The 25,878-nt window shown below is 40.3% G+C and overlaps 2 protein-coding genes across 2 annotated transcripts in view; one reads left to right on the forward strand and one right to left on the reverse strand.

Moving 5' to 3' along the window:
* The window catches only part of LOC139743016 (MOB kinase activator 2-like), a 45,138-nt gene extending 36,407 nt beyond the window's left edge, over window positions 1-8,731 (reverse strand). Inside the window, exon 1 of the mRNA XM_071653522.1 lies at window positions 8,615-8,731. Coding sequence (XP_071509623.1) covers window positions 8,615-8,631 — 17 coding nt within the window. The 5' untranslated portion in view covers window positions 8,632-8,731. The remainder of the gene's footprint in view (window positions 1-8,614) is intronic.
* Window positions 8,732-9,079: 348 nt separating this feature from the next.
* Window positions 9,080-25,293, forward strand: LOC139743021 (KRR1 small subunit processome component homolog). The gene is made up of 9 exons (XM_071653526.1): window positions 9,080-9,169; window positions 13,601-13,791; window positions 17,458-17,592; window positions 18,406-18,531; window positions 19,199-19,339; window positions 20,090-20,260; window positions 20,630-20,707; window positions 21,649-21,804; window positions 25,222-25,293. The coding sequence occupies exons 2-9, from the start codon at window positions 13,609-13,611 to the stop codon at window positions 25,291-25,293; spliced, it is 1,062 nt and encodes a 353-aa protein (XP_071509627.1). The 5' UTR covers window positions 9,080-9,169; window positions 13,601-13,608.
* The last annotated feature ends 585 nt before the right edge of the window (window positions 25,294-25,878 follow it).

Raw genomic sequence — 25,878 nt, forward strand, 5'->3', positions numbered from 1 at the left:
AAAAAAAAAATGGGTTTGCCATGAAGATTGCATTGAATTGCATGTACATGTAATAACACAACCCGTTTGTGTTTCATGTAATAATTACATGAATTGTAAATTATTGTAAATTGAGATTTCGTTGATTTTTATTTCTACGTAGCCCGACCAGACGCCGTGCGAAGCACGGCAGTTACTGCGTACATGGTACCGACCTAGCGCTGGGCCGGCTGTGTCCGTCCTTACCCGGAAAAGTTTCTATGTACGTACACGCACAGCCCAGTCGCTGTACATATAGCCCGCCCGGCGTCTGGTCGGGCTACGTACTGTACCGCATTCACCTATCCCGCTTTCGGTACTTCTCAACGAAGAATCTTGTAATAAATGGAGTTTGATGGCTTTTAGGATACGTAGCCTACCGAGTCTTCCGACGATAGAACTAGCTCTCATAATATCTTGGAAGAAGGACATGTGAATCAGAGAAGGAGGAGTCCTTTGATTTTAGGTTAGCGCTCTCATCAAATGAAAACACGCAAGATCGTACAGCAGCTCGAGCTTAGAAGCACTAGCACTGGACACTGTGTATGATGATGATGCGAGTTATGGCAAGTGAAGTGCGGCCAGCGCTCGCCGCGCCCATAGGCACAGCCAGCCGTAGAGCTAGCCACAATTGCTCTACGTATAACTACTAGTAGTTCCGCAGCTCACTCGGCATGTTGGCTTGATTTCGCTGTAAGTTGGCTTGATGTTCGCAGTCAACAAGCAGTATTCCGCAATTCAAATACGTATCGCCATCGTATCGAAGGGTCTTTTTCCAGAAAAGTATGTTTTGTTTTTCGCTTTTTAAAACATTTGAGAAGATTCCGATTTCCAAGATATTTTCACACATGTTAAGTTACATATCTACCTTTCATTTTATACCCAAAGCACCTTCTCTTTCGCATGTTTTGCACAACCGAACACTCATCCCCAGTCCCTTTAAGAACCGCAGTGAACACACAATACACATCCCCTTTGTATTGTGTTGTACACGTATGTAATCTCTGTACATGTACTATGTAATCTCTGGAGATTGAATGACATGAATTCCAGCATACAGTGTAAGACACTACAAGTACTGTGCAAGCATGCGACTCTACACCATGAAACCATCATGAAAGTCACAAGATAATTTTTAGCTTAAGGCAGATTCGGAAAGACCTGACTCTGAACTTTAATAATGACATAAAGTATAACTCAATACAAATGGACTTTCTAAACTCATCCAAACGATGCAAAGAGTACTCTTGGACAAGGCATTTACCTCGTACTGAGAAATTAGGATTGACGTTAAGGGTCTATTCAAGTGCTTCATCTCATCCAGCAATGAATGAGATAAAAAAGGGACAAAAATAGGATGCAAAATTCCATGACAATCACTATGAAGTGATCATAAGATTAAATACATTCTTTACTATTTGCAGATGAACCAAAACCCAGCTTTAATACATCAAAATAGTTCTAAAATGTGAGTTAGGGATAGAAACAACCAGTGTAAAAAAGTTAATTGGTATACTGGTAATCAATGTTAAGTATTGTGATGAATACAAAATGTGAACAATAATAAAACTGTTTCCAGACTAAAACCATCCACACTGTACAATGGTTTTGTGAGAAAAATAGTGATATCTCCTTATATTTTAGGCTTTATTGCAATTTTTTTTTTTTTAATATGGCTAGTTGTTTTGTGATTCAACTGACCTACCCATATATGCATCAAATGTGATAACTTGAACATTTTTAAAATCACTGCTCCCAATGGTAAGCAGAACCTTTAAACTGAAATCTTGTACACTCATTATTAAAGCACTGTACATAGTCATGACTAAAACTCACTTTCAATGCACTACATGTACTGTAGCAACATCATAACGTGAAAAGTCCGGTCAGGGTTTTTAAGAGATACAAGGGACCTCTACGACACACCTACAGTAATCACACACACTCACACACACCCACACACACACACAAAAAGAGTTTCAAATAAACTATTAAAAAAAAAGAGCTCACTAGACAATTTAAACTTAAACTGCTAGATCTTTTGGCAGTCTACCCGTGCCTTAAGTTGCCTTGGGCAGGGAGGTACAGTACAATGTATGTGGATGTGTAGCACTCTGCAATAATAGCCAACTAAGATTTGCCCAGTAGTGGTAATCAATAACAGCTCTTTGGTGGTCACATCACATTGGTGCTTTTCATCATACAGTTTACAGTGTACTGTACTATCCTTAGATGAAACCTTTGTGATTCTTGCTCAAGAATGTCTTCTAACAAGGGATATCATATCCTTTCCAGGAATACAGAGTATCCACACTCTCTGCTGCTTTCTAGAATCAAAAGCTGAAACTTCACTGTATGACAATCTTTTGCTACAAATTGAAAAGCCCCTCCATATGCCAGTTGACATCACTGAACAGAGTAAAATCAATACACGGCAGTAGAACTTTCATTGAAATTTGACATACTGATGGAGGAAAAAGACTAGAAAAGTTTCTAATGAAATTTAGGTTTTGGGTTTTACAAAGCAATATTGGTTGCAGACAATGAAGTGAAAATTGAAGCTGACAATAGTCCTAAATTGGTTTGTAATAATTTGTCAATGAAATCATTTTTGATAAATACCATAGACTTAATTCATCACCTTTATCAAGAATCTGAAATCAAATAAAGATTTGTGTGTAAAACACTCGGAGGTTTGTGACGCACTGACATTACTACTTCATCTACAATGTATCATTGTTATAAACAGTGTATACATTTGTATGTGAAATCATTATTTTGAAGTGAAACTTTAGCGCTTGCCCTATTTGTTGGACTAACCTGTGTTATTATCAGCTTTAACATGAGATGGATTTTAGCCAAAATATTTACATTGTACTAGCAAATGAATGGTACAATTGTAACACATGCATACTGTACACATACTGTAAATGTACACACCATGTATTTTTCCTTTGGATCAAACAATTTTCTCTACATCATAAGCCAAGCTGTTTGTTGTGAGGCAGCAAGAGTATCAAGTTGCTCATTTGCCTAAAACTGCCACCCCTCAATGTTAGGGAAGACAATATTTCTGTGTGCCATAATTGTAAATACATCAGTTGCCTCAATCCACTATTGACAAAGGCCCCATACTCCAAAATGCAAGTACTTATTAATTATACTTGCACACGAGTTAGCTTTAGTTGCTCAAAATAGTGGGCAAGTAGTTTGCAGCACCCTGAATCATGTACAGTATTTCTGATGATCCCAATGCCAATTTTCCTTCCATGTCAACTTGTGTAATCTAATCACAATGATAATACAAATTTCACAGAATAACTATTCAAGAATTTATCAAATGTTATTATTTTTTTTTTCAGTAACACTTATTACACAATCACTGTTGTCATTACCACTCATTCCCATAAGTACTGTAGTTCCTGTACTGTACGCATTGCGCTTGTGCATGAATGAGCATGTAAATGAGAAAAAAAAAATTATTTGTAGGCATTAATTGTTGCATAATCACAAACAAGAAAACATTTTTTTTTTTCATTATAATACTAAAAATTATTTTTATTTATTTTTTTATTTTTTTTGTAACCCAGGGTACAGTACAGTGCTAAAAAAAAACCCCCAACATAACAATTCAACAAAATGGCAAATTGTCATTTGGTACCCCAGGGAATCAAATATTGCATCATATATTGTAGTGCATATAATGTCATGATAGTATGTATTATATCCCTCATGTAAAGCTTCTTGCCATAGGCTTGTACAGCGCACGAACATGGTGTAGTTTTACTAGCTAGCTACGAGCAGCTGGATGCGGTGCAATTGGTTACTAGCCAGCGGGATATAGTACTTTTGGGAATCCACGAATTGCACCCAATCGCCGATACTGCGATCGATATCTGAATTTTTAACATTTTTTGCACTGCCTAAAATGCGCGCAAATTGCGTCGCGTAACATAGGCCCACTTGGTTGTTGGCAGTGTGTAGACCCCTGTGTATACTCTATAGACGTACAGATCTAGCGAGCGGTGGGGTAGCCAGAATGCGCGCTTTCGGTACGCATGCAACGTATCGCGCAGACGTCTCAATAGCTAGCGCTAGTTAGCATGTGCATGCAGGATCTCGATCCATAATCCAGCCAACCAATCGAAAAAATGGCTGCTTCCAGTAGTGACCGTGGTGAAATGGCCGACAACCAGCCCCGTTTTCACCTATTAGATGTCGAAGAATTGTTGAAATTTAACGACGGAAACGACAGCAAAAGCACAAAGAAACAAATCCGATACGGACTTTCTGTCTTCCAGGATTTCTGTAAGGAAATAAACACCAACTTTGACGACGATGTCGATAATCTGGATAACGAAGCTCTTGACCTTCTTCTCTCCCAATTCTATGCGGGAGCTCGGAATCAAAACAGAGAATTCTACAGCAAGAAAACTATGCAAGCCTTGCGATTTAGCCTACAAAGGCATTTCTTGGAGACAAGAAACGTGGATATTACCAAGGATGAATCCTTTTCGAGAAGTGGAAAAACTTTCAAAGCCGTAGTGAAAAATCTGAAAGCAACAGGCCATGCTGCTGTGAAACATCACCCTGCAATTTCGGAGGATGACATGACAACGATTCTGCAAAGTCTAGACTTAAAATCTCCCGATGGTCTCCAGAAGAAGGTTTTCCTTGACACCATGCTTTACTTTGCCAACAGAGGTATGGAGAATTTGAGGAATATGACGCCAGAAGATTTTATCCTTCATGAAGCTAATGGAAGTGACGGTGAGTACTTTACACTCCGTGACATGCATACCAAGAACCATGCAGACGATGACGATAAGAGCCAGGGAGGACAGATGTGTTCTTTGCCGGGAAATCCACTTTGCCCTGTAGCCAGCCTCAAAATGTACCTGTCCAAACTGAATGGTAACTGTAAATGGATGTGGCAAAGGCCAAAATCAAAAGCACAGCTAACCGATGATGCCGTTTGGTACGCAAATGCCCCTCTTGGGAGGAATACATTGGGCTCAATGTTAAAGAGAATCTGCGAAGAAGCAGGCTGCAAAATCTACACAAATCACTCCCTGCGAGCAACTAGCATCTCAATTCTGGACGAGGCAGGACATCCATCTCGAGACATAATGACAGTGTCTGGCCATAGAGCTGAAAGTTCTATTAAGAACTACGCCCGCACAAGTGAAGCCAAGAAAAAGAAGATGTCAGAAACATTGTCAGGAATCTACTCCACGTACCCGAAGACAAATGTTGAAGAACAACCATCTACATCAAAGATAACTCTCACTGAGGACATGGGTGCTGAACCTGAGACTGACAATGTGCTACCACTAACTGATAGTCAGTTGGAGCGGGTTTTTGATCAAGTACCCAATAATAGTTCATTTCCATGTGTTCCACAAGAGCAGACCACGGACACCACCACGGTCACTACTGGAAGCACCACCAGAGCCTCCTACACGATGAACATTACGAAAAACCAACGCCCAGAATACCACTTCCACGGATGTACCGTCAATATTTTCAACAAATAGGCCTTGCCTACAAGACCTAGTAATGCCACCTGTGATGCTTTAGTCACTGTAAATGTGTTCATGTTTCTGCATTTGGAGACAAACTGCATCTGCGTTAACTTTGTTTGGGAATTGGAGACAAACTGTTTCTGCGTTAACTTTGTTTGGAGACAAACTGTTTCTACGTTAACTTTGTTTGGAGATTTCATAGTTCGACGCTGTTAAAAGTGTTAATTTGACATGGAAAACGTTTCTGTGGAATCTACAAGACTGTGATGAATCGTCCTTTTCTGGACACCAAGAAGGGATCTATTCTTAATCCGGATCTACTGATTACTGGTAAGTCAATCACCCGGTTTTTCTACTAGACCTAGACTAGCGTTAGATCTCTAATGTTTAAATAGGGCCTGTTAAATTTCGTAGGTGCGGTGCATGCACTGCGATCATCATGCGATGATCTACGGTACTCAGCAGCAGCGCGAGCGTGAGCGTACCGCGTGATCTAGCACTTGGGAATCCACGATCTGCACGCAATCGCCGATTCTGCGATCGATATCTAAATTTCTCACATCGCACACTTTGCAGCGCTGCATGCATGCAATGTACGTGAAACGCGTGTAAGGTAGGCTCACTGTCATCACTTCTCTTTCTCATGTTTCTTTGAAAGCATAAATCCCTCGTGAGGGATATAAAACAAATATCGACTGCTTTTTTTCGGGAGATGGTAAAACTATTTGCACCTCGGTGATTTCTCAACAGTGCTATGCCCCTCGACTTCGTCTCGGGGCATAGCACTGTTGAGAAATCACCTCGGTGCAAATAGTTTTACCATCTCCCTCAGTCGCAGTCGATATTTGTATAGTAGTCTTCTGATCCAACAGTCTCGTCACCAAAATGTCAAAAAATTCATAACTTTTGAATGGATTGTCCGATTTCTTCAACCTTGTCCTGATGTATTCTAATAAATACAATAATATTTGATGAATTCTAATAATATTTGGGTTAAAGGGGAAATCCAGTCCAAATATAAGTTAGTCTGATAAGAAAGAATAAAATATTACGAGTTTAACCGTATAATTTTGATTGAAATCGGATGAAAAATAAGCAAGTTATGACATTTTGAAGTTTCGCTAGTTTTTCAGGAAACAGTTCTTGAACGGCCATTATGAATATAGGCAAATGACAAAGAGAGCATGTCATTCTCTGACAACTTGCCACATAGTTTGTACATAAAATTTTTAAATTTCCAGTTTTTCACTCAAACGCAATTATGCCCAAGGCTCAAATCCTGGTATACTATTCTGAAGTTATTCAACCAGGAATAGCATCATGTTACAGACTGAAGTGACAGAAACACTGAATTTTCATCATTATTTTTTGGACACGATCAAAGGAAAAGTGTGTAAGGTCATGACATGATAAAGCTCACTCATTTGCATAGTCATTATCCACTGTGCAAGAATTGTTTTGCAGGAACTTGAAAACTACAGTAATAAGACTCAGCCCTAGCCCTGACCCTCTGACTCTGTATGCTGATGAAATCATGCAATTCATTCAAGCTTACAAGTTTGTGTATGGCACAATGCGATGCACATGCCTGATCCATTTGCAATTGCAGACTATTGCTATTCATGTTATGGGTACAATGCTAGTCACCTGGGGAGAAAACAAGGCAAAACTACACTGTAAGACGCCAACCCCTCAGCCCTTGGTTCGCCCCATGGAGCGAACCAAAAGGGGTGGGCAGTGGCATCTTTCGCCCGTTTTCTTGTGTGAGGGGTGAATGTGTCGATGATACTGCGTAAATTTACTGGTACGCAGGTCATCAACAGAACTGGGATATGGGTGATTGGGAGAATTGAGAAGTATTCTTGAATATCGGTTCTAGCAGTTAGCAGATAGCCAGTCACAGTCCATAGCGCATTACCATCTGACTGAGGAGTGAAGGTGAAGACGTTCTGGAACTCCTGAAACTCCGCTGATCCCGAGTCCTGTATAACCTGGATGTGTACGGCGGACCCCTATGGTCCCTGCTTTTTCCATCCCATCATATGATAAATTACGATCATTACTAACTCAGTTCGGGAAACCCACTCACAAGGGGGGCCCCTCCTTATAAGTAACCCGTCCCCCTTATAAGTAACCCCGTCCCCCTTATAAGTAACCCCCGGGGCACCCCTTATAAGGAGTCTCCACGCTTTTTTGCAATGCAACGCGAAAATGAAAGGACTGCGGCAATTCGCTTGATTATGTCCATAAAGCTTCACAAGTTTCCTAGTTACTCACGAAATTTGAGCAAAATCGGTTTGAGGCATCATATCTAAAATCATGGATTTAAATGCGATGTCAAACGACCCATGCGCCACGTCTGCACTCAAGCATTGCCGCGCCGCCGCGCCTGGCGACACTCACGCCAGTAATCGCTCGCATGTCAGCATTCGCATGGGTCGTTTGACATCGCATTTAAATCCATGATTTTAGATATGATGCCTCAAACCGATTTTGCTCAAATTTCGTGAGTAACTAGGAAACTTGTGAAGCTTTATGGACATAATCAAGCGAATTGCCGCAGTCCTTTCATTTTCGCGTTGCATTGCAAAAAAGCGTGGAGACTCCTTATAAGGGGTGCCCCGGGGGTTACTTCTAAGGGGGACGGGGTTACTTATAAGGGGGACGGGTTACTTATAAGGAGGGGCCCCCCTTGTGAGTGGGTTTCCCGAACTGAACTAGACTCTCGAAGTAGCTAGTACTAGTACCGTTACTACTGCTTAAATAATCATGATAATAGACATGGTAATGGAAGGGTAGTCCCCCTAGTTTCCCATAGTAGCTATTCGTAGCACGAATTATGCAGGAGCCTAGTTAGTTGGGAGGATCAAGGAATAGGACTGCGAGTGTACGTCCTCTCGTGCCGGTGCATGCTGTGTGTGTTGCATGTTGTGCGTTGTGTTGATATGAATGATAAACCGGCGATTTGCGGGAAAACAATAATAACAAATGCCCTTGCTTTCCCGCACTAGATACAAATGAAGGGAGAACCATCATCGCTATTCCAGAGAAATAAAGAAGGATATGCTTACCCCATCAACCAATCCATGATGAATAAGTGAGAATGTTGCTAGTAACTTTCGATTTATATCTGTTCCTTACGGATGGATCATCATCTCATAGCCACAACACATTCGCGATTGCCTGATCATCAACGTACTGTACTCACTACACACAGTATTCATTCACTACATAAAGTCCATACAGTCCTCACGCAAATCCAACAAGCATCGGCAAAACGCACTTGATTTCAAAATTGGCAATGATTGGTAGCGATTTCATACAATATTTTTTTTATTGAATCATTAAAATTCTTTTGAATCCAAAATTAAACAATCATATTATTAATATAGTTTCAAGGGTCGATTAAAGTAAAATAATTAATATCATATATTCTTATGATAATATACATGCATTATCTAAACTCTAATCTGTAGGACTATAATTGCCAATTTCTTATGCTCATGTGTTTTATATTGCAGACACCGAAAGAAGATAGACCATGTAACACTAATAGAAAACTGACCACGGGCAAGCACAAGCTCGGACTTCATTTGTCACATCGGCGGTCAATCGTCGTTTAAATTGTAAGACTTAGTACATATGTAATAGACAGTATAAATGTAGTTCATCAGTGTATGTGCTCTGTGTATGTTACTCTCAGAATGTTAGTGGTAGTCACGAAGATGTCGTGCTTGTGTGTGGAGTTATCCGACACGAATACTGATAGTCCCAGATGTATTATTCTGTGTGTGTAATGTACGCTCATAGCTCTTCGGCCTTTTTAACATGTATCATCACACGCGCTGCGCTGCTAGCTGCTGCGGCCTGCCTTTACCGCGATTCGGGTACTGTAGACATCTAACGTTTCATTTTCAATCTGAAAAAAGATGTCTGGATAACCCATATTTAGCTGTACTAGCACGTCGTCCATGGGGTCCAGTGCTGGGACCGGATATGAGGCATGAGCATGATTAACTACACGCAGCGCTGGCGACAGCGCTGCACCTCTATTCCTTCGCGGACGTTGTTATCGTTCACTGTTTCCTTCATGAATATCTTTATTAATCGTGGAAAACTAAAATATAAGGAATTATCGTAATCTATGACCATCATTCAATAACCGGTATGCGATTTTTTGTTTAATTACGTCTAAAACTTACCGAAATCTATGGCTGAAATCAGGTCTGTAAACGTCCTTACTGCTTCACTCCTCATCTGCGTGTTATATGAATGGCATTCACTCTCGTATACTACAACGTAGGTAGTCGGGGCGGAAGTGATGAGATAGTCGGATGACCCCGACTAAAAAAGTTCAAATCATTGCCGGTGCAGCACGCGCGGATCTACTACAAGCTTTACGTAACACATGAAACGCACGGGCGCACGGGCGTACGTAAAAAGCAACCACTTCTGAATGCGCATGCGTGGTAGTTTGTTGCTTTTGTGAAGCTCTCGAAGGAAAAGATGCCACCGCACGATCTACTCCGAAAAATTCAACAATAAGGTCTGGATACCAACAAAACGCCGAATTCAACTCAACCATCAGGAAAATACGCTGTAGGTAAGTGTTGCAAATTATATTACTCTTCAAATCATACAAAATAAAAGGTATTTTATGTGATTTTGCCGTCAATAGTGACGGTCGTTTACAACGTTGAAACACTAACACATGTCAGACCCTGTGCGCAGCACAGTGTCTGGTCAGGCTAGAGCATGATTGATGACTCACGAGGGTTGGTGGTGGGTGGCAGCGCGCGCAGCAGCAGCAGAGCGCAGCGCAAATCTCGCTATGGCCAATACGCAAAAAAGTACCTGGATGTGGCTTTTTTTGGCAATTGTGCACTTTACAGCCCTATATTATCGCTGCGAGATTTTACCTTAATCGAGCAGTGCGTACGAATTGGAGTTCCTATCACTCCACAGGCACCGCGGGTCGACAGCGGGTCTTCCGGCACTGTACTGTATACATGTGTGTGAGATTTCGAGTTGGGATGCAAAGCTCTTACGGTACGCCACATGGTTGCTCTAACGCCCTTCCCTGCTGCCTCTGCGGCGCGGCATGATCGAGCGCGAGCTGTGCATTGGCACACACACAATTAGAATGCAAGGAGTGGTAAACTTCTGTGCTTCAATCATGACTTTAAATGAATGAATTTTGCGTTATATATTAAGCAGGGTATCACTAATTAACCTATTGTGGAGGACATATGTCCGCTTTGGCGGCCTTGGCGGAATTATTCTGTAAAATAATAACAAAAAACCCCCAAATCTTATCGTGATTCGTCAGTCTGTTAGTGTTTATTTTGTCTACACAGTTACCGTTTGACGAGCCCGACCAGATGCCATGTGAAGTGTGTATAGCTACCGATTTACGGGCAGCCACTACATGGACACACACACACACACACATAAGCCTTGCCCGCATGGTTGGTTTGCGCGATTTGTGATGGGTTGGGATCGGGATGGATAAAGAGGCATGAAAATACATGTATTCATGTAACTGTTGTGGCGAGCTAGCGGCGCAAGCTAGGAAGTTCAAAAATGGAATCTATTGTATCACAGACTACTGCAAACTTTCTTACACTTTGTGCTATGATCATGGCAATTTACTGCAATGCAACATTGTATATTTTGTAAAGCTTGATAATCCTGCAGCGGAGAGCAAAGGCACGCAAAATCGCGATCGCACATTGTTCAATGTGTCAGCTAGCTCCGCAGAAGTGCCGTGAGTGAGGCGGGCTTTTAGTGACCTTATCACTTGTCAAACGATGTTCCATACAGCATGAGAAGCTCGCCAGCTGCTCAGTGCGGGATGGTTTATGGGATATCACCTTAGCACACGGCGAATGAGGTACCGATAATATAGGGCCATAAAGTGCACAATTGCCGCTTTTTTGTCAAGATTTATTGCACTTCAGGGACTTGGGCACTTCTGGTGCGGGGCATATTTTGCACAGCGCTAGCCTGCATATAGTGTACGTGTACGCCTAGCACCGCGCCCTGCCCGCCACGGATAGGCGCCAGTACCTGAGCCAGGCCTGTGATAGGCCCCTAGCGTAGCCCCTGTATTTGCCCTAGGCCTTGCACTTACAGTTGTATGCAGACAAGCGTAGACATACTGCTCGATCATAGCGATCGACTTGCACATCAGTCATCTCTGCATACCCCACAACAACACTAAAAATAATACTTGAAAATATTCTCCCCCCTGGATATCGTCATGGAAGGTCCTTCTCGAAACTTCGAGAGAATGACCGTTCCCCAGCTGAAAGCATTTTTGACATAAAGAGGCATTCCTTGTCGTGGAAAACACAAGCCTGACCTTGAATCACTGGCAGTGAAAGTGGACAGTGAAAGCTGAAATGTACAGCGTTCACCCACATCACCTCTCGCATCCAGGGATATTTCTGTAGACTTCTTCGTTTATTGTAGTACGACCAACACATGGCACTTTTATTAGCAGCTTTGCAGTAACAACCCATAGTTGTATTTACAGCAATTTCTCTAGAATGGAGAAATTTCAAAACAAACGCTAAAATTCAAGTCGAGGAAACAGTAAGTACACGCCAGAATACAGTCGGCCGGCTGTATACAGAGTAGCTGTAAGCTGTATGCAAGGAGCATTCGTGTATCACACATACGAACGGAAGTGACTTGGCTTCCCAAACTATCCCATAATGCACCGTAAATGACGCTTAAATCAACATCCGGGTACTTTTTGCCTATTAGCGATTGCGAGATTTACAAGCAGGCAACCAGCGCAGCCGCGACAGACCACTTCTTCATCAGCATTCTCGTCGTAAAATACCTCAATTTATCGCCTTATAGGGAAAGAGTGCCATATGTAATTTATTTACCCCCCCCCCCCCCCACTAACCTATTGACCGATTCGGGTTCGTTGAGGGCAGCAGACATTTTACGGCACAGGGCGCAGCCATAGTGGGTGTATCAGCGACCACCCTGCTCTCCCCCACCCCGGGGCAACATGTTTATCACGCACTTGTAACAAAGGTTCGCGCACTAAGCAAGCATTCGCGCACTCAGTACAAGACACCCATTGGCTAAAGCAGTTTTTCATTCTGCGCGCATGCTAACGTAGGGAGAGGGGTGGGGGAGTGCGGAGGGGGGGTCTGCTGATACACCCACTATGGCTGCGCCTATGCTAATAATACACATAGCGCGTCACAGAATCGGTCAATAGATTAGTGTTGTAGGACTCCGGGGTCCATGTGACCCTATGACACCGAGATCAACGTTACCCTATATCCCTAACCCCAAACTGGCCCTGGGCCCTGGCCTAACCCTAACCCTATAAAGCCACCTAAATATATATCACAAATTTAATTATATTAACGTTACTTATAAGATATCATTTTGTTTATTTTTTTCAGTTAACGGGGAGTACATATGGAGCTCTTGCCTAATATACTAGTTGCATGGGTAAAATTTACAGGTGATGGTGGGTTACATGCACCTCCAGTTTTTAACCCCTACAAGGAGTATTTTGGAGGATTATTCTACCAAGTACCAAGTTTAGCAGTAGACCTATTCATTAGTCAAGTACAAAGTACTTTATGTATGCACCCTGCTCGAATGTTCATACTCTTTGCAATGAATAAATGAAGTGAGATCTTGATAACAATATATGTGCATACCTGTGTACATGAGTTACATATTGTAAAGTTCTAAATTTATACAGTTCTAACCCTCACTGCACTCTTGCACTGATGTACAGTGTACTTTCGTATCCATCTCAAATTCTACGCACCGAAATGGCACAAAAGTCACAGGAAATACTTACTGTTCATGGCTTATTCCCGACCACTCATATAAAGTTGAAGCAGATTGGTTATTAGGAAGTGTTGATGTTGACGTGGTAATTGATTTTCATGTCATTGCTCAAATACAAAACAACTCACTCTTAGGTTAGCGAGCAATATCGCTGCTAATGCAATCAGAAACTTAATATTAGTTGCTAATATTAGATCTATGTGCTTTTCTTTTATAGGTTTGAGAGATTGCCATGGCAGTGAGTAGTGAGCCTGTAGCCCACGAGGTGCCCCCAAACTGGAAGGACAAGTTCACCAAAGAAGACAACCCTCATGGTTTAGTGGAGGAAAGTTCATTTGCGACACTGTTTCCAAAGTACAGAGAAAAATATCTCAAGGAATGCTGGCCTCTGGTGCAAAAGGCTCTTAATGAACATGTAAGTCATTGATGTTGCTCCTCAATTGATGATATCTTTATTGCTTTTTGAATGTGAACACGCACAGTCCAAAAAAAAAAAAAATACTTTGTACCTATTACCTTTTGTTCATCATTTCCAAAAGGTCGTCTAGGAACTACCACTGGAAGTTTAACTTGGGGGTATGATGAGAGTGGAGTTTACATGATTACACAGTTTGAATTAATTTTGAAGCTTAGATTTAAAAAATGCTGCATTTGATGTCCACGGTATGCAGGGGGAGATCATTCCAGAGCTTCATGACTTCTGCAGAAAAGGATTCTGCAAATGGTGTTGATGTGCATTGAAACACAGCTAACTGCTTGTCATGTGTTCGCCTACTTCTTAGACTTTTCCTCTGAAGATAATCTTGAAGTGGTAAATCCAGTTTTTTTCCTCTGAAGATAATCTTCTAGTGGTAAATCCAGTTCTGCATTGAGTATCTTGTTAAGTGTTGTTAGCCTTTGGATTAGGCGTCTTTTCTCAATGCTGTCCCATTTGAGTGTTGCAAGCATTCTGGTTACACTGGACTGAGGAGTGATGTCTCCGAGGACGAACCTTTCTGCCCTCTACTGCACTTTCTGTGGGAGGTCCCTATTTTTCTTGGTTCTGGGGTTCCCTGCTGAGCTGGCATATTCCAGGTGGGGTTGAACTATGGACCTGTAGAGGTTTTCTTTCATGGTTCTTGAGCAGGAGGAGAAATTGCTTTTCAGGTAGTTGAGCATCTTGGTTGCTTTGGTAGCAGCATTGTCAAACTACTTGCCCCATTTCAGGTTGTTCTGGGTAACGATTCCCAAATATTTGATCTTGTTAACCTCTTCCAGGGGCTACCCATCATCTGGTAGTCAGTCTTGCTGGGATTTTGTTTTCTGGAAACTCTCATTACTTTACACTCTGAAGAGTTGAACTTCATGCCCCACTGGTTAGACCAATTTAGACGATTGTTGAGGTCAGTCTGGAGAGAATTTTTGTCTTCTGAACTTAGGGTTGGCCTGTAGATGATACAATTGTCAGCAAATAGCCTGGTTGTTGATGTGACAGACTGTATGATATCATTTATGTAGAGGATGAACAGGTGTGGACCAAGGATGGTTTATGTGGGGCACGTCGCTAAGTACTCGCATCCATGGAGATGTTTTTTCATTCACTGCTACCCTCTGTACATGCCCGGTAAGAAGGCCGTAACTTTGAGTGGAACATTAACTTAGTTCTCTTAATGACGAAGAGGAGAAAAATAACCATCTCCGCTAGTATCAAAAGTTATGTGATGTGTCTTATTCATGATTGACTAAAAGAATTTTATCACAAATAAGATGCTTTTCTTGAAATAAGTGATTTTGTTTGTTTCTCCACCATATCCTTGTACACTGTGTAAGTAGACTCACCATTATAGTGAATCAACAATTTTCAAATAGCTATTCACATTTACAGACCATTTTTTTTTTCATAAACATTGACCATACAGTAAGTCAAAGGCCCTGTATGTAAGGGTTACCTCAAAACAGGTCAACCTGTTGAAGACCAGTAGTCCCAAATGTACTTGGGCAGAAGTCCATGGGAAATGTGTGTACAGCAAAATGAGCTCTTCACCAACAGGTGAAATATGTTATCCTGATCCAATGTGGCACAGCAGAGCTGTGTAATAATATACGAATGGTCACAAGTGCGATGGTACAAGATTTTGCATGAGGTGAAAGATAGAGGCGCTCTATTCAACGATGTGAAGCTGAGTTGAAAAGTGTGACTCATCTTTCACCGAATGCGAAATCTTGTTTCATTGCATGAATAAAGACCATACACTATTTGTTTGATATTACAGCTCAACACCTCACCTCAACACCTCAAGGACGTCAATAGACATATCCACACAGATACTTGAATTTAGCACAGAAATGGCAATCATTTTCCTTGAAAGGTGAATGAGTAGCTGCACCACAGTCACAGTCAGCCGTGTATGTACGTACACATATGTACCCGAAACCAACTGGTTGAAATTGTTTACAAAACTTGAGTGACAAAATACACACTTATAAGCATCATGCTTGTAATTGTTGCGTTCACAGAGATATTGTGACATCACAGCCATGCAATGGAACAAAAACTTTGAGTCAATCGTGAGTTTAACACGGGAGTCAATGGTAATTGGTGATGTCAGCCATACCATATCCATTTTTCTTGCACAGAATTGCCGGCTGACAGCAACTGTGGGCAATGGTACTTTTAACTGCATGTCAGTACTTCTAACTGCATGTCACATGATGTGCAATTGACCAATCAGATAGCTACATTGTACATTCTTTTTAGAAGTTGTATAAAGACTTACTGTTCATGTCATATTTTGTTTTTCTTTTCATTCTTTTTTTCAGACAGGTTATAAATGAAAAGTTGCCCCGGAAATGACAATTTAACTATGGAAGTGATTTTACAAAATTTCTCGCCCATAATGTGGAAGCTCCTAGCGTGACATGGGACTCCTTCTGACAGAGCAGTATGCATGTGACAATGATCCTATTTGAATATTATGTGAGACAAAATTTATAAGTAGGTTCTGTATTCAGTAATAGTTCTTTCAGTAAAGATCAAACAAGTCCCCATAGCTTACTGTATAGCTGTTTATTCTGTGAGGTTTTTATTTTCGCAAATTTCATGAATCAGGTGCTTTTCGCGAATTTAACAATACACAGAATTATTAACACTGATCTCAGCGTGAATGCGATGTGCACGTGTACATGTCTTACTATATTACTGTACAGTGCACTCCTGTTATAACGAACACGGTTATAACAAAATTCTGGTTACAACGAAGTAAAAAATCAGGCCGCAACGTTATCCACTCTATGTATTTTCATTGTTTATTTGTTTGGTTATAACAAAATTTCGATATAATGAAAGAAGACTGCCGATCCCGAGGACTTCATTATGATGGCAGTCCACTGTACACACTTAAAGGACAAGTTCACCTTCATAAACATAAGGATTGAGAGAATGCAGCAATATTAGTAGAACACATCAGTGAAAGTTTGAGGAAAATTGGACAATCGATGCAAAAGTTATGAATTTTTCAAATTTTTGTGTTGGAACCGCTGTATGAGGAGACTACTATAGCTTATGAGTCATATGCGTACAACAGTATAAAGAAAATGTAAAGAAAATTTAACATATTTTCACTTTTTTCGCATAACAAAAGAACACTTGACTTGCCTCTTTCTAAGGGCAGGGGGAATAATATTACTCATAACATATGTCGGTAACGAGTCAAGGGAATGTGTACTTTTTTCAAAAGATGAAATTTTGTGAAAATCTCTTTATATTTTCCTTATATTGTTGTACGCATGTGACATCTAAGTTATTCATACACTGCAGTAGCTTCTCATCCAGCGGTTACTGCACAAAAACTTCAAAAATTCATAACTTTTGAACGGATTGTCCGATTTTCCTCAAATTTTCAATGATGTGTTCTACTAATATTGCTACATTCTCTCAATCCTTATGTTTATGAAGGGTTGACTTGTCCTTTAATGATTGCAAATTTAATCACTCTCAAAATTGTCAGGACATCCCGATTTGCGAAAAATTAGACTTGCGTAATATATGGCGAAGAGAGCTAGTTTATCATTTTCATGCCACGTTCCACTACTTGGCTTACAGGGCATCAAGGCTAACCTGGATCTCGTAGAGGGCAGCATGACTGTTAAGACAACTCGACAGACGTGGGACCCATTTATCATCATCAAATCCAGAGACATGATCAAGCTGCTTGCCAGGAGTGTTCCATATGAGCAGGTACAGTCAAACCTGCCATAGCAGCCACCTGTCTGTAGTGGCCATCTGCTGTATGCAGCCGCTAAAACAATTCCCCTCAAGAGAAAAACCATGTTAAGACCCTGTCTGCAGGGAGCACCCTGTCTTTAATGGCCGCTTTTTTGTCTTCCATGGGTGGCCACTCTAGACAGGTTTGACTGCATTTGAAAGGCAGAGGTTTATTTGTAGACTATAAAGTAAGCAAGAACAAGAACAGACTCTTTCCCCCTTATTGTGAGATGACTGATATCCTCAAAATTTACAACATGCAAATATTCAATTGTCTCCCATAACAAATATGTGCTATATCTCGTCTCTAGGTCGGGAAATCACAAACTGCTCTCCTGACAAGGGATGATTACTTCTCATTCCTTTTCTATGATTCTCAATTATTTTATTTTATTATATTTTATTATATTATTCGGCCACTCTTGAAATCTTGTGACAATTGTTGTAAAGTGTCAAACTCTTGACATCGGAAGGGTATACAGTATATCTGTTCAAGAGAGAAAGATGGTGGTTGCGGCTAACAACAGGTAAAACATTTGTGGAGACTTATACTAGGACATTGTGAAGGGGGTTCTGTTATCCATATGGAGTACTAATGTGTGATTGTCGTAGCCATTCATCTCTATGGAAACGGGATCTAAACAATCTCATCTGGCCCAAGTGTTTGTGCAGGCAGCACCTGGTTCCAGCCCAAGCTATAACAAAAGACTGTGACATCATTACCTCTGTACTCTATTCATTCCCATTCAATAATTTCGTGTGTGTTAATATTCATGACACTGACAGGCTATTCGTGTCTTGGAGGACGATGTGTCCGCGGAGGTCATCAAGATCGGTCGGATGGTAAGGAACCGAGAGAGGTTTGTCAAGAGGAGACAGCGACTCATTGGACCTAATGGATCCACTCTCAAAGTAAGTCTAACTTTGATTTGCCCATGCACTTAGCTGTTAACTTAATACTTGCCAAGCTATTTTATTGGCTTAAAATTATCCCTTTCAGACAAAAACGAAACAACTAAAAAGCAAAATAAACAAAGAAATGCAGTGATGAAACATACACCAAAATACCCGTAATGATGGCACCATCTCATGCAAAAGTTATGATATATTATAGTGATTTGGAGGAGGTAACCTATATTCACAGATGATTAGTTTTAGGACATCTATGCAAATTGATGAATGAATCACAACAAAGGTATGAAAGAAACATATCTCAAAAAAAAAACAAACACAGCTGAAATCTTTGAAATGAAAGTCCCACTTAAAGTTTTGTCAGTCCACTTTCAGAAATTCATAGTGACTAAAGTTATGTGACCAGGACATTGTCTGCCTGCTTGAGCATTTGCTGTCAACCAAAATCACAATCTTGTTTGTTTACATGATCAACCATCATAATGTTTGCATGTTAGTGAAAGAAATTTAAGGGGGGGGGGGGGGGCAGAATCCCCCTCCCCTGATATAGCATAGCCAAAAAAGCCCAGTCAACATTTGTGGAATGTATTGTTACTCTAACTATACTTCTACTTGAAGTGTCACAAATTGAAAGGAACGCCCACTTTTGGATTTTCTCCCACTCCAGGCCATAGAGCTGCTTACCAAGTGTTACATCATGGTGCAGGGTAACACCGTGGCTGCTGTAGGACCCCACCGAGGCCTTCGTGACGTCAACAAGATTGTGACAGACACCCTCAACAACGTCCATCCAATCTACAATATCAAGGTAAGACTTGCACAACAGGATCAGATCATTCTCTGCACATAAAATATATATCATCCCATCACCGCAAGAGCTTATTATGTCACCAAATTAATTTTCTTGATTTGATATCTCTAAGATTTCCAAACTCCAAGATGTCTAATGATGTATGAGTTCCCCAGTACATTTTCAGAAACCTCTGTAGAAGTGATAAAAAGCCTGACCACCAGATAAACATGTTTTCTTGATTCTTGGCTTTAAGTTTAGAGGAAATCCAGCCTGCCAGAGAATAAAGATTTAAGCAGAATAGATCAGTGTTAGATGCCATTGCAACAGCTTTCATTAAAAAAGAAAGACATCAAATTTCAAAATGTTTTAATGCTAGAAATTCAGTAAGGTTCTTGTAATGATTAAACATTTTAGATAAAAACCAGTGACAAGTTTTCATAGTTTTTTCTATCATATGAATTTGTTTTTGCGGTTTTCTTAGCTTTGATATCTGCAAGTCTGTCGGGGTAGTTTGAGAGTGGGTAACATGCAACCAATGTATTAAGCTGATACATCTGTCTTTGTTGGCGAGAGTGAAAATGCAAGTGCCTCAGATATTGGAATAGGCCCCGTCTTGTTGGACTCTTCTGAAATCTCGACAGACCTTTGGCATTCACTCAGATTTGGATGATTTGTGGCTTGCGTCCTTTTTGCAAAGCTAGGGCAGCAGAGGCATGAATGATTGAAGTGTCATGTCTTGTCTTCTTTCTTGTCTGTTTTTGGCAGATTCTGATGATAAAGCGGGAGTTAATGAAGGATGAGAAACTGCGCAATGAATCCTGGGATAGGTTCCTGCCAAAGTTCAAGTCCAAGAACCTGAAGAAGCGGAAGCAGCCTCAAAAGATCAGGAAGAAGAAGGAGTACACACCCTTCCCTCCACCTCAGCCAGAAACCAAGGTACAGCTTTAGTATCAAGCAGTTTAAAACATAGATATACAAATCATATCGTTGCAAGCAAACTTCACTCTTTTGGTTGGAGAAACTGGCCAAATTGTGAAAATGTGATAAAAATAGCATGTTTATACCTACTTGTCCTCAATCACGTAGGCATTATCAGTTTGAGTATTGGTTCATCTTTAAAAAACACAACATTTCAATGCTTTTTGAGATTGATCTTACACTCTTATTTTTTATTGATTATCAATGTTTTGTGTGGCTCAGATTTTATTTGAGCTCAATGCATCTTAAACCTGTATATGAAACATGTTATGGTGCTTATGAAAATTGTGATTTCCATGTATATTGCAATTATTCTTGAAATTGCAGGTTGACAAGGAGCTGGCCACTGGTGAATACTTCTTGAGAGAAGGACAGAAAAAAGCCAAGTTAAAAGAGGAGAAGAGAGTAAGTCCTATCCCCTTTACACAATATATGACATGGTTTATGCCACATTATGTCAATATTGACATTATTTGAACAGTTCTTCTTTCCCCCTTCAAATGGGACATGGTTGCTTCACATCTTTACCAGAAGATGCACAAAACAGAACACAAAAGAATGAAGAGGAATACTGCCAAAGCATACCAAATTATTCTGTAGCTACTCCATAGCCATACTCTGGCAGACCACTTTGTGAGATGGTTTTAATGCGTACAGAGTAATATCCTTACTGTACAGTGTTTTTTGCCAATGATGAAACCAAAGCTATTTTCAGTATGGGAAAACACTTCTAAGTTTGGAAGTTCCGACAGTTGCCACCATCACAATGCTGTTGCCAAAAGTTAAAACTCTGGGTAGAATTCACTGTAATTTTTTTTCTTTTTTTCCCCTTTTTTGTAAGGGGTATGACCCCAAGATGTGATTGTTGGCTTTATGTTACATCTTAGTGGATATGTTTCAATTTATTGCAAAAGCATATAAGATGCTTCCTAGATACTTGATGAAATAGGAATGCAAGGGGAATAATAACTCCTCTTGCAGCTCCAAGAATCTATAATACTGAGATGAACTATATTGTGTCATGGGGAGGTTCCATGGTGAAAATCTCTTATTTAGACAATAAGAGTCTGCACTGTGCGAGTAAACTCTGGATGAGAGGCTGTAAAGATGTAATAGTTCTAACAGCCTATCTGAATGTTGTCAGATTTGTGGCATGCACAGTTTGACTAGGTAGGTGGTTCCAGATCCAAATTGTCCCTGAGAAGAATCCACACTTGTGTGCATTTATGGATGTCTTCAGTATGATGAAGTTCAGGTTGAGATCCTTCCTTTCATGGTAAGTTGCTGAGATGTCACTTAGATGCAGTCTGTCACCTCTTTACACTTCTTCCATCTTCCAATGACAGCTGAAACAGGCAGAAGCTGAAGTAAGGCGGAAAGACAAGCGTCAACAGCCATTCATCCCTCCTAAGGAAGCCGCTGCATCCGAGAAGAAGGCAGCTCCCAGGGAAGAGAGTAAGATGGACATCGAGAAGCTCAAGGCAAAAATCAAGCAGTCCCAGGTAACTAAATGTCAGTGCAGAATGTCAAGAGTGTGCATGTTTTGACCTTTGACCCCTCTAGATGAGTACTTGATTATCCTAAGAGAACAACCACTGGGCAATTAATGGCTCTGGGATATGGCTTGTATAGGGAGGGTAATAGACATCAGTGTTTTGGGGCAGGGGGTTTGGAGGGGGCTTGTGATAGGAAAAGGATGAAATTCATATGGTATCAGTTTGGAAGATGGGTACAGCCAACAGATTTTGTGTACCTTTATTTTGTTGTTGCTTCAATTTCAATAAAACAGGTATAAAGATGACAACACTTTGTTTAAAACAATTTTCCCTTTGTTGTTTTTATTCTCTCAAAGCATGATGACTTTTAACTGATCTTTTTGTCTTACAGTTTGATCATTCATCTGTTACCATTCCCATACTCATTCACTCCATGTGATTATATACCAGTCTGGTTGATATCATGTGAATACCATGTTGGTTGGGAGACCCTGAATATGTACTTGATGGGATATGGTAGTACTGTATAATTCAATTCATATGCATGATAATTTTCATTGTTGATTGTGTAATTCTGTCTGCCAAATACAACAATATTTACCACAGTTATGAAATGTGCAACCTGAATATCAAATCAGTAAACATTTGGAATGTCCAGCTGGGGCCTGTTGCATAAAACTTACTATTGAATTTCAATGGTAACTACCGTCAAAATTAGGCGTCACAGCCAATCAGCATCAAGGATTATAGAATTTACCGCTAATTTGAAGACTTACCGCTAGAAAGGAGCGGTAAGTCCAGCGGTAAGGGTTTTATGCAACAGGGCCCAGGTCATAATGTTGTAACCATTCATCAGAGTTTACATTTTGAAAATCTTTAATTTGACTTATGTGTTTCCTTCCTTCATATTCTGTTCTTAGTCCTGTTCAAAACAGATATTGTTTGTTGTGGGGGGTTCCCTGTGGAACTGCAGAGACTCCAACCCCAAGCACCTTCTGATCTGGAGATTTTCCCACCTGAAACCCCTAGCAAACGGGAGACTCCAACTTGATGTGCGCAAAGCGCACATCACGAGCGCAAAGTCCCTTGCAGTCTAGGGTTCTAGATGCTCTCTCGCGCTATTTAAGGCTTGTTTTTGAACATACAATCCCCTCGACATTCCGCGCAATGTATCGCTAACGCGAAAAGCTATCGCCGCGACGTTTCATGACTTTTTTCTTTCGAGTCTCCCGCATCTTTTGACACCAAATTTGCGATACCCGGGCGCGCGGTTTCGAAGTTGCGCATAAATGTATGTGCATGTCAGACCAAAAATTGCTCAAAAACGTGAATTCGTGTACAATTTCAATGCAAACTGTGCTTACAGGCAAATTTCATAAAAGCATGATTATTTTGGGGTTTCATAGATTAAAATCAATTAATAACATATTTTCTTTTTCGGAACAATGTCGCGGACAAGTTTCATAGAAAAAAACAATGAAAAACATAAAGTCGAAAAAACAAAGAAATACATAAGAAATTCAAAAAACAATAAAATACTTAAAGGACAAGTCCACCTTCATATACATTAGGATTGAGAGAATGCAGCAATATTAGTAGAACACATCAGTGAAAGTTTGAGGAAAATCAGACAATCCGTTCAAAAGTTATGAATATTTTAAGTACCTGCGCAGTCACTGCTGGATGAGAAGACTACTACAGTGTATGATGTCACATGCGTACAACTATATAAGGAAAATAAAAAGAGAATTTCACAAAACTTTACTTTTTGAATAAAAAAAAACATTTCTTCAACTTGCTACTGACGTATGTTAAGGGTAATATTATTCCCCCTGCCTTCTGAAAGAGAGAAGTTGAGTGTTCTTTTGTTATGCGAGAAAAATGGAAATATGTTGAATTTTCTTTATATCGTTGTACTCATGTGACATCACAACCTAACTTAGTCTTTTCATCTAGCCGTGACTGAGCAGAAACTTCAAAAATTCATAACTTTTGAACGGATTGTCCGATTTTCCTCAAACTCTCACTGATGTGTTGTACTAATATTGCTGCATTCACTCAACCCACATGTCTATGAAGGTGAACTTGTCCTTTAAGAAATTCAAAAAACAATAAAATACTTAAGAAATTTTTTCTGATGGCACAATTTTTTTCTCTTATATTTGCTCAGGACACTAAAAAGAATATTTACACAAAAAATGTGCCCATTTTGAGCATTATTTAGTGATTTATACCAAATTGTCTGATTTCATGCATCATTATGCATAAATTAGCATAATTTAGCATAGATGATAATTTTTAAAAAATCTAACTTCATGGTACTTTAGATTACATCATAGGCAATGTGTGTGCCAATTTTCGCCACGATCGCGCTGTCGACGGCCGAGATCTGGAGGGGGGCCTGGGAGCCCCCCCAGGTCTATGATCTACCTAAATAGCCCGGCCTAGTTAGGGTTAACCCTAAAAAGACTGGGCTATTTTGGTAGCTCGAAAGACTGGGGGGGGGCCTAAAGGGCCCCCCCTTAAGATCTCGGCCGTGGATCGCGCGATCGCCGCGGAAATTTGCACAATGGTAGTGTGCGATGTAATCTACAAGATCGTACATTTAAATTTTCCAAAATAGTCTTCTTTTATTTTATTTTGATTAATTATGATAATTTATGCAAGAAATCAGACTTTTTGATCTAAATCAGTAAATAAAGCTCCAAAAGTGTTCATTTTTGGTCTAGATATTCTTTGTGGCATTCTTAGCAAATGTACTTGAAAAAAAATTCGGTATCAAAATTAATTTCTTATTTATTTTATTGTTTTATGAATTTCTTATGTATTTCATTGTTTTTACGACATTTTGTTTTTGTTGTTTTTTTCAGCAAAATTTGTGGCAGACCCTTTTTGAAGCATAATACTACTAAAACAAATTGATTTTAGCCATTGAGAGTAAAAATAAGCATATTTATATGAACCATGTGATAAAACTCAATTTGTATTGACTTTGTACACAAAATCACATTTTTGAGCCATTTTCGGTCTCACGTGCATGTACAAAAAGTTATGTAACTTCAGAACCGTACCCCCGGGCGTCACAAATTTGGTGTCAAAATGTGCGGGAAACTCGAAAGAAAAAAGTCATAGAGCATCGCGGCGAGAGCATTGCGTGTTGCTGAGTAATCGCGCGAAATGTCGAGGGGGGGGCCTTTTAGGCCCCCCCCCCCAGTCTTTTTAGGGTTAAATCTCAAGTGGGAGAACGGGAGATTTTGCAAAAATGGGCTTTTGGCGGGAGATCTCCCGTCGAAAGCCGGAGAGTTGGAGTCTCTGGAACTGCCTGCAGTTAAGGTTTTCAGTTATAAAGCATATTACTTCTGAACTCTCACTGGTGATTTGTCAAATACCAATATTCTTTCTGCTCCTTTCCATCCTGAACAGAAGAGGAAATTCCACTCCAAGGGCCCCAAGGTGTCTACAATACCTAGCAGCAAGAAGAAACAGAAGACGTGACAGGACAAGATCCTCCCTTATTGAACTTTGACCTTCAGAGATTAGTATGTGATTGTTACTGACACATCATGCTGGACCATGCACACACAGAGCGTTGTCACTTGATGTCCAGTTCTGGAGATAAAGTGCTCCTTTGGCCTGGAATCAGCTGTTTATTCCAGAGACTATTTTCAGTGCAGTCGAGAGCCACATGATGAGCCATACACTGGATTTTAGTGGCACAAGGTTTACCTATAATGTATTTATTTGGTGCTCAAGAACAGCAGTATGTGTCACAGCTGTTCAGATCTAAAAGTGGAAATCAGCAATGGATGTATCACTATTTGGCATGCGCTCTACTCCCCATGACAACATGCATACCAATGGGAATTATTCTAAACATACAGCAAACAGTATAACCAGATTCTTGCGTCAGTAAAATATAAAAGCCATTGGATAGAGACATTCCATGACACAAAGGTTCTTCATTGTGAGGACGTAAAGGTTCATATCTCTCCCCTTAACTTCAGATAATCTAATATTTTTTGCCTATGATATACTGTAAGAGTGGATATTTTCGCGCGACTAATTTTTCGCGCTTGGCCT

This window comes from Diadema antillarum, unplaced genomic scaffold, assembly GCF_040938485.1.
Source record: "Diadema antillarum isolate AM-2024a unplaced genomic scaffold, OU_Dant_1.0 seq00001042_RagTag, whole genome shotgun sequence".
Classification (NCBI taxonomy): Eukaryota; Metazoa; Echinodermata; class Echinoidea; order Diadematoida; family Diadematidae; genus Diadema; species Diadema antillarum.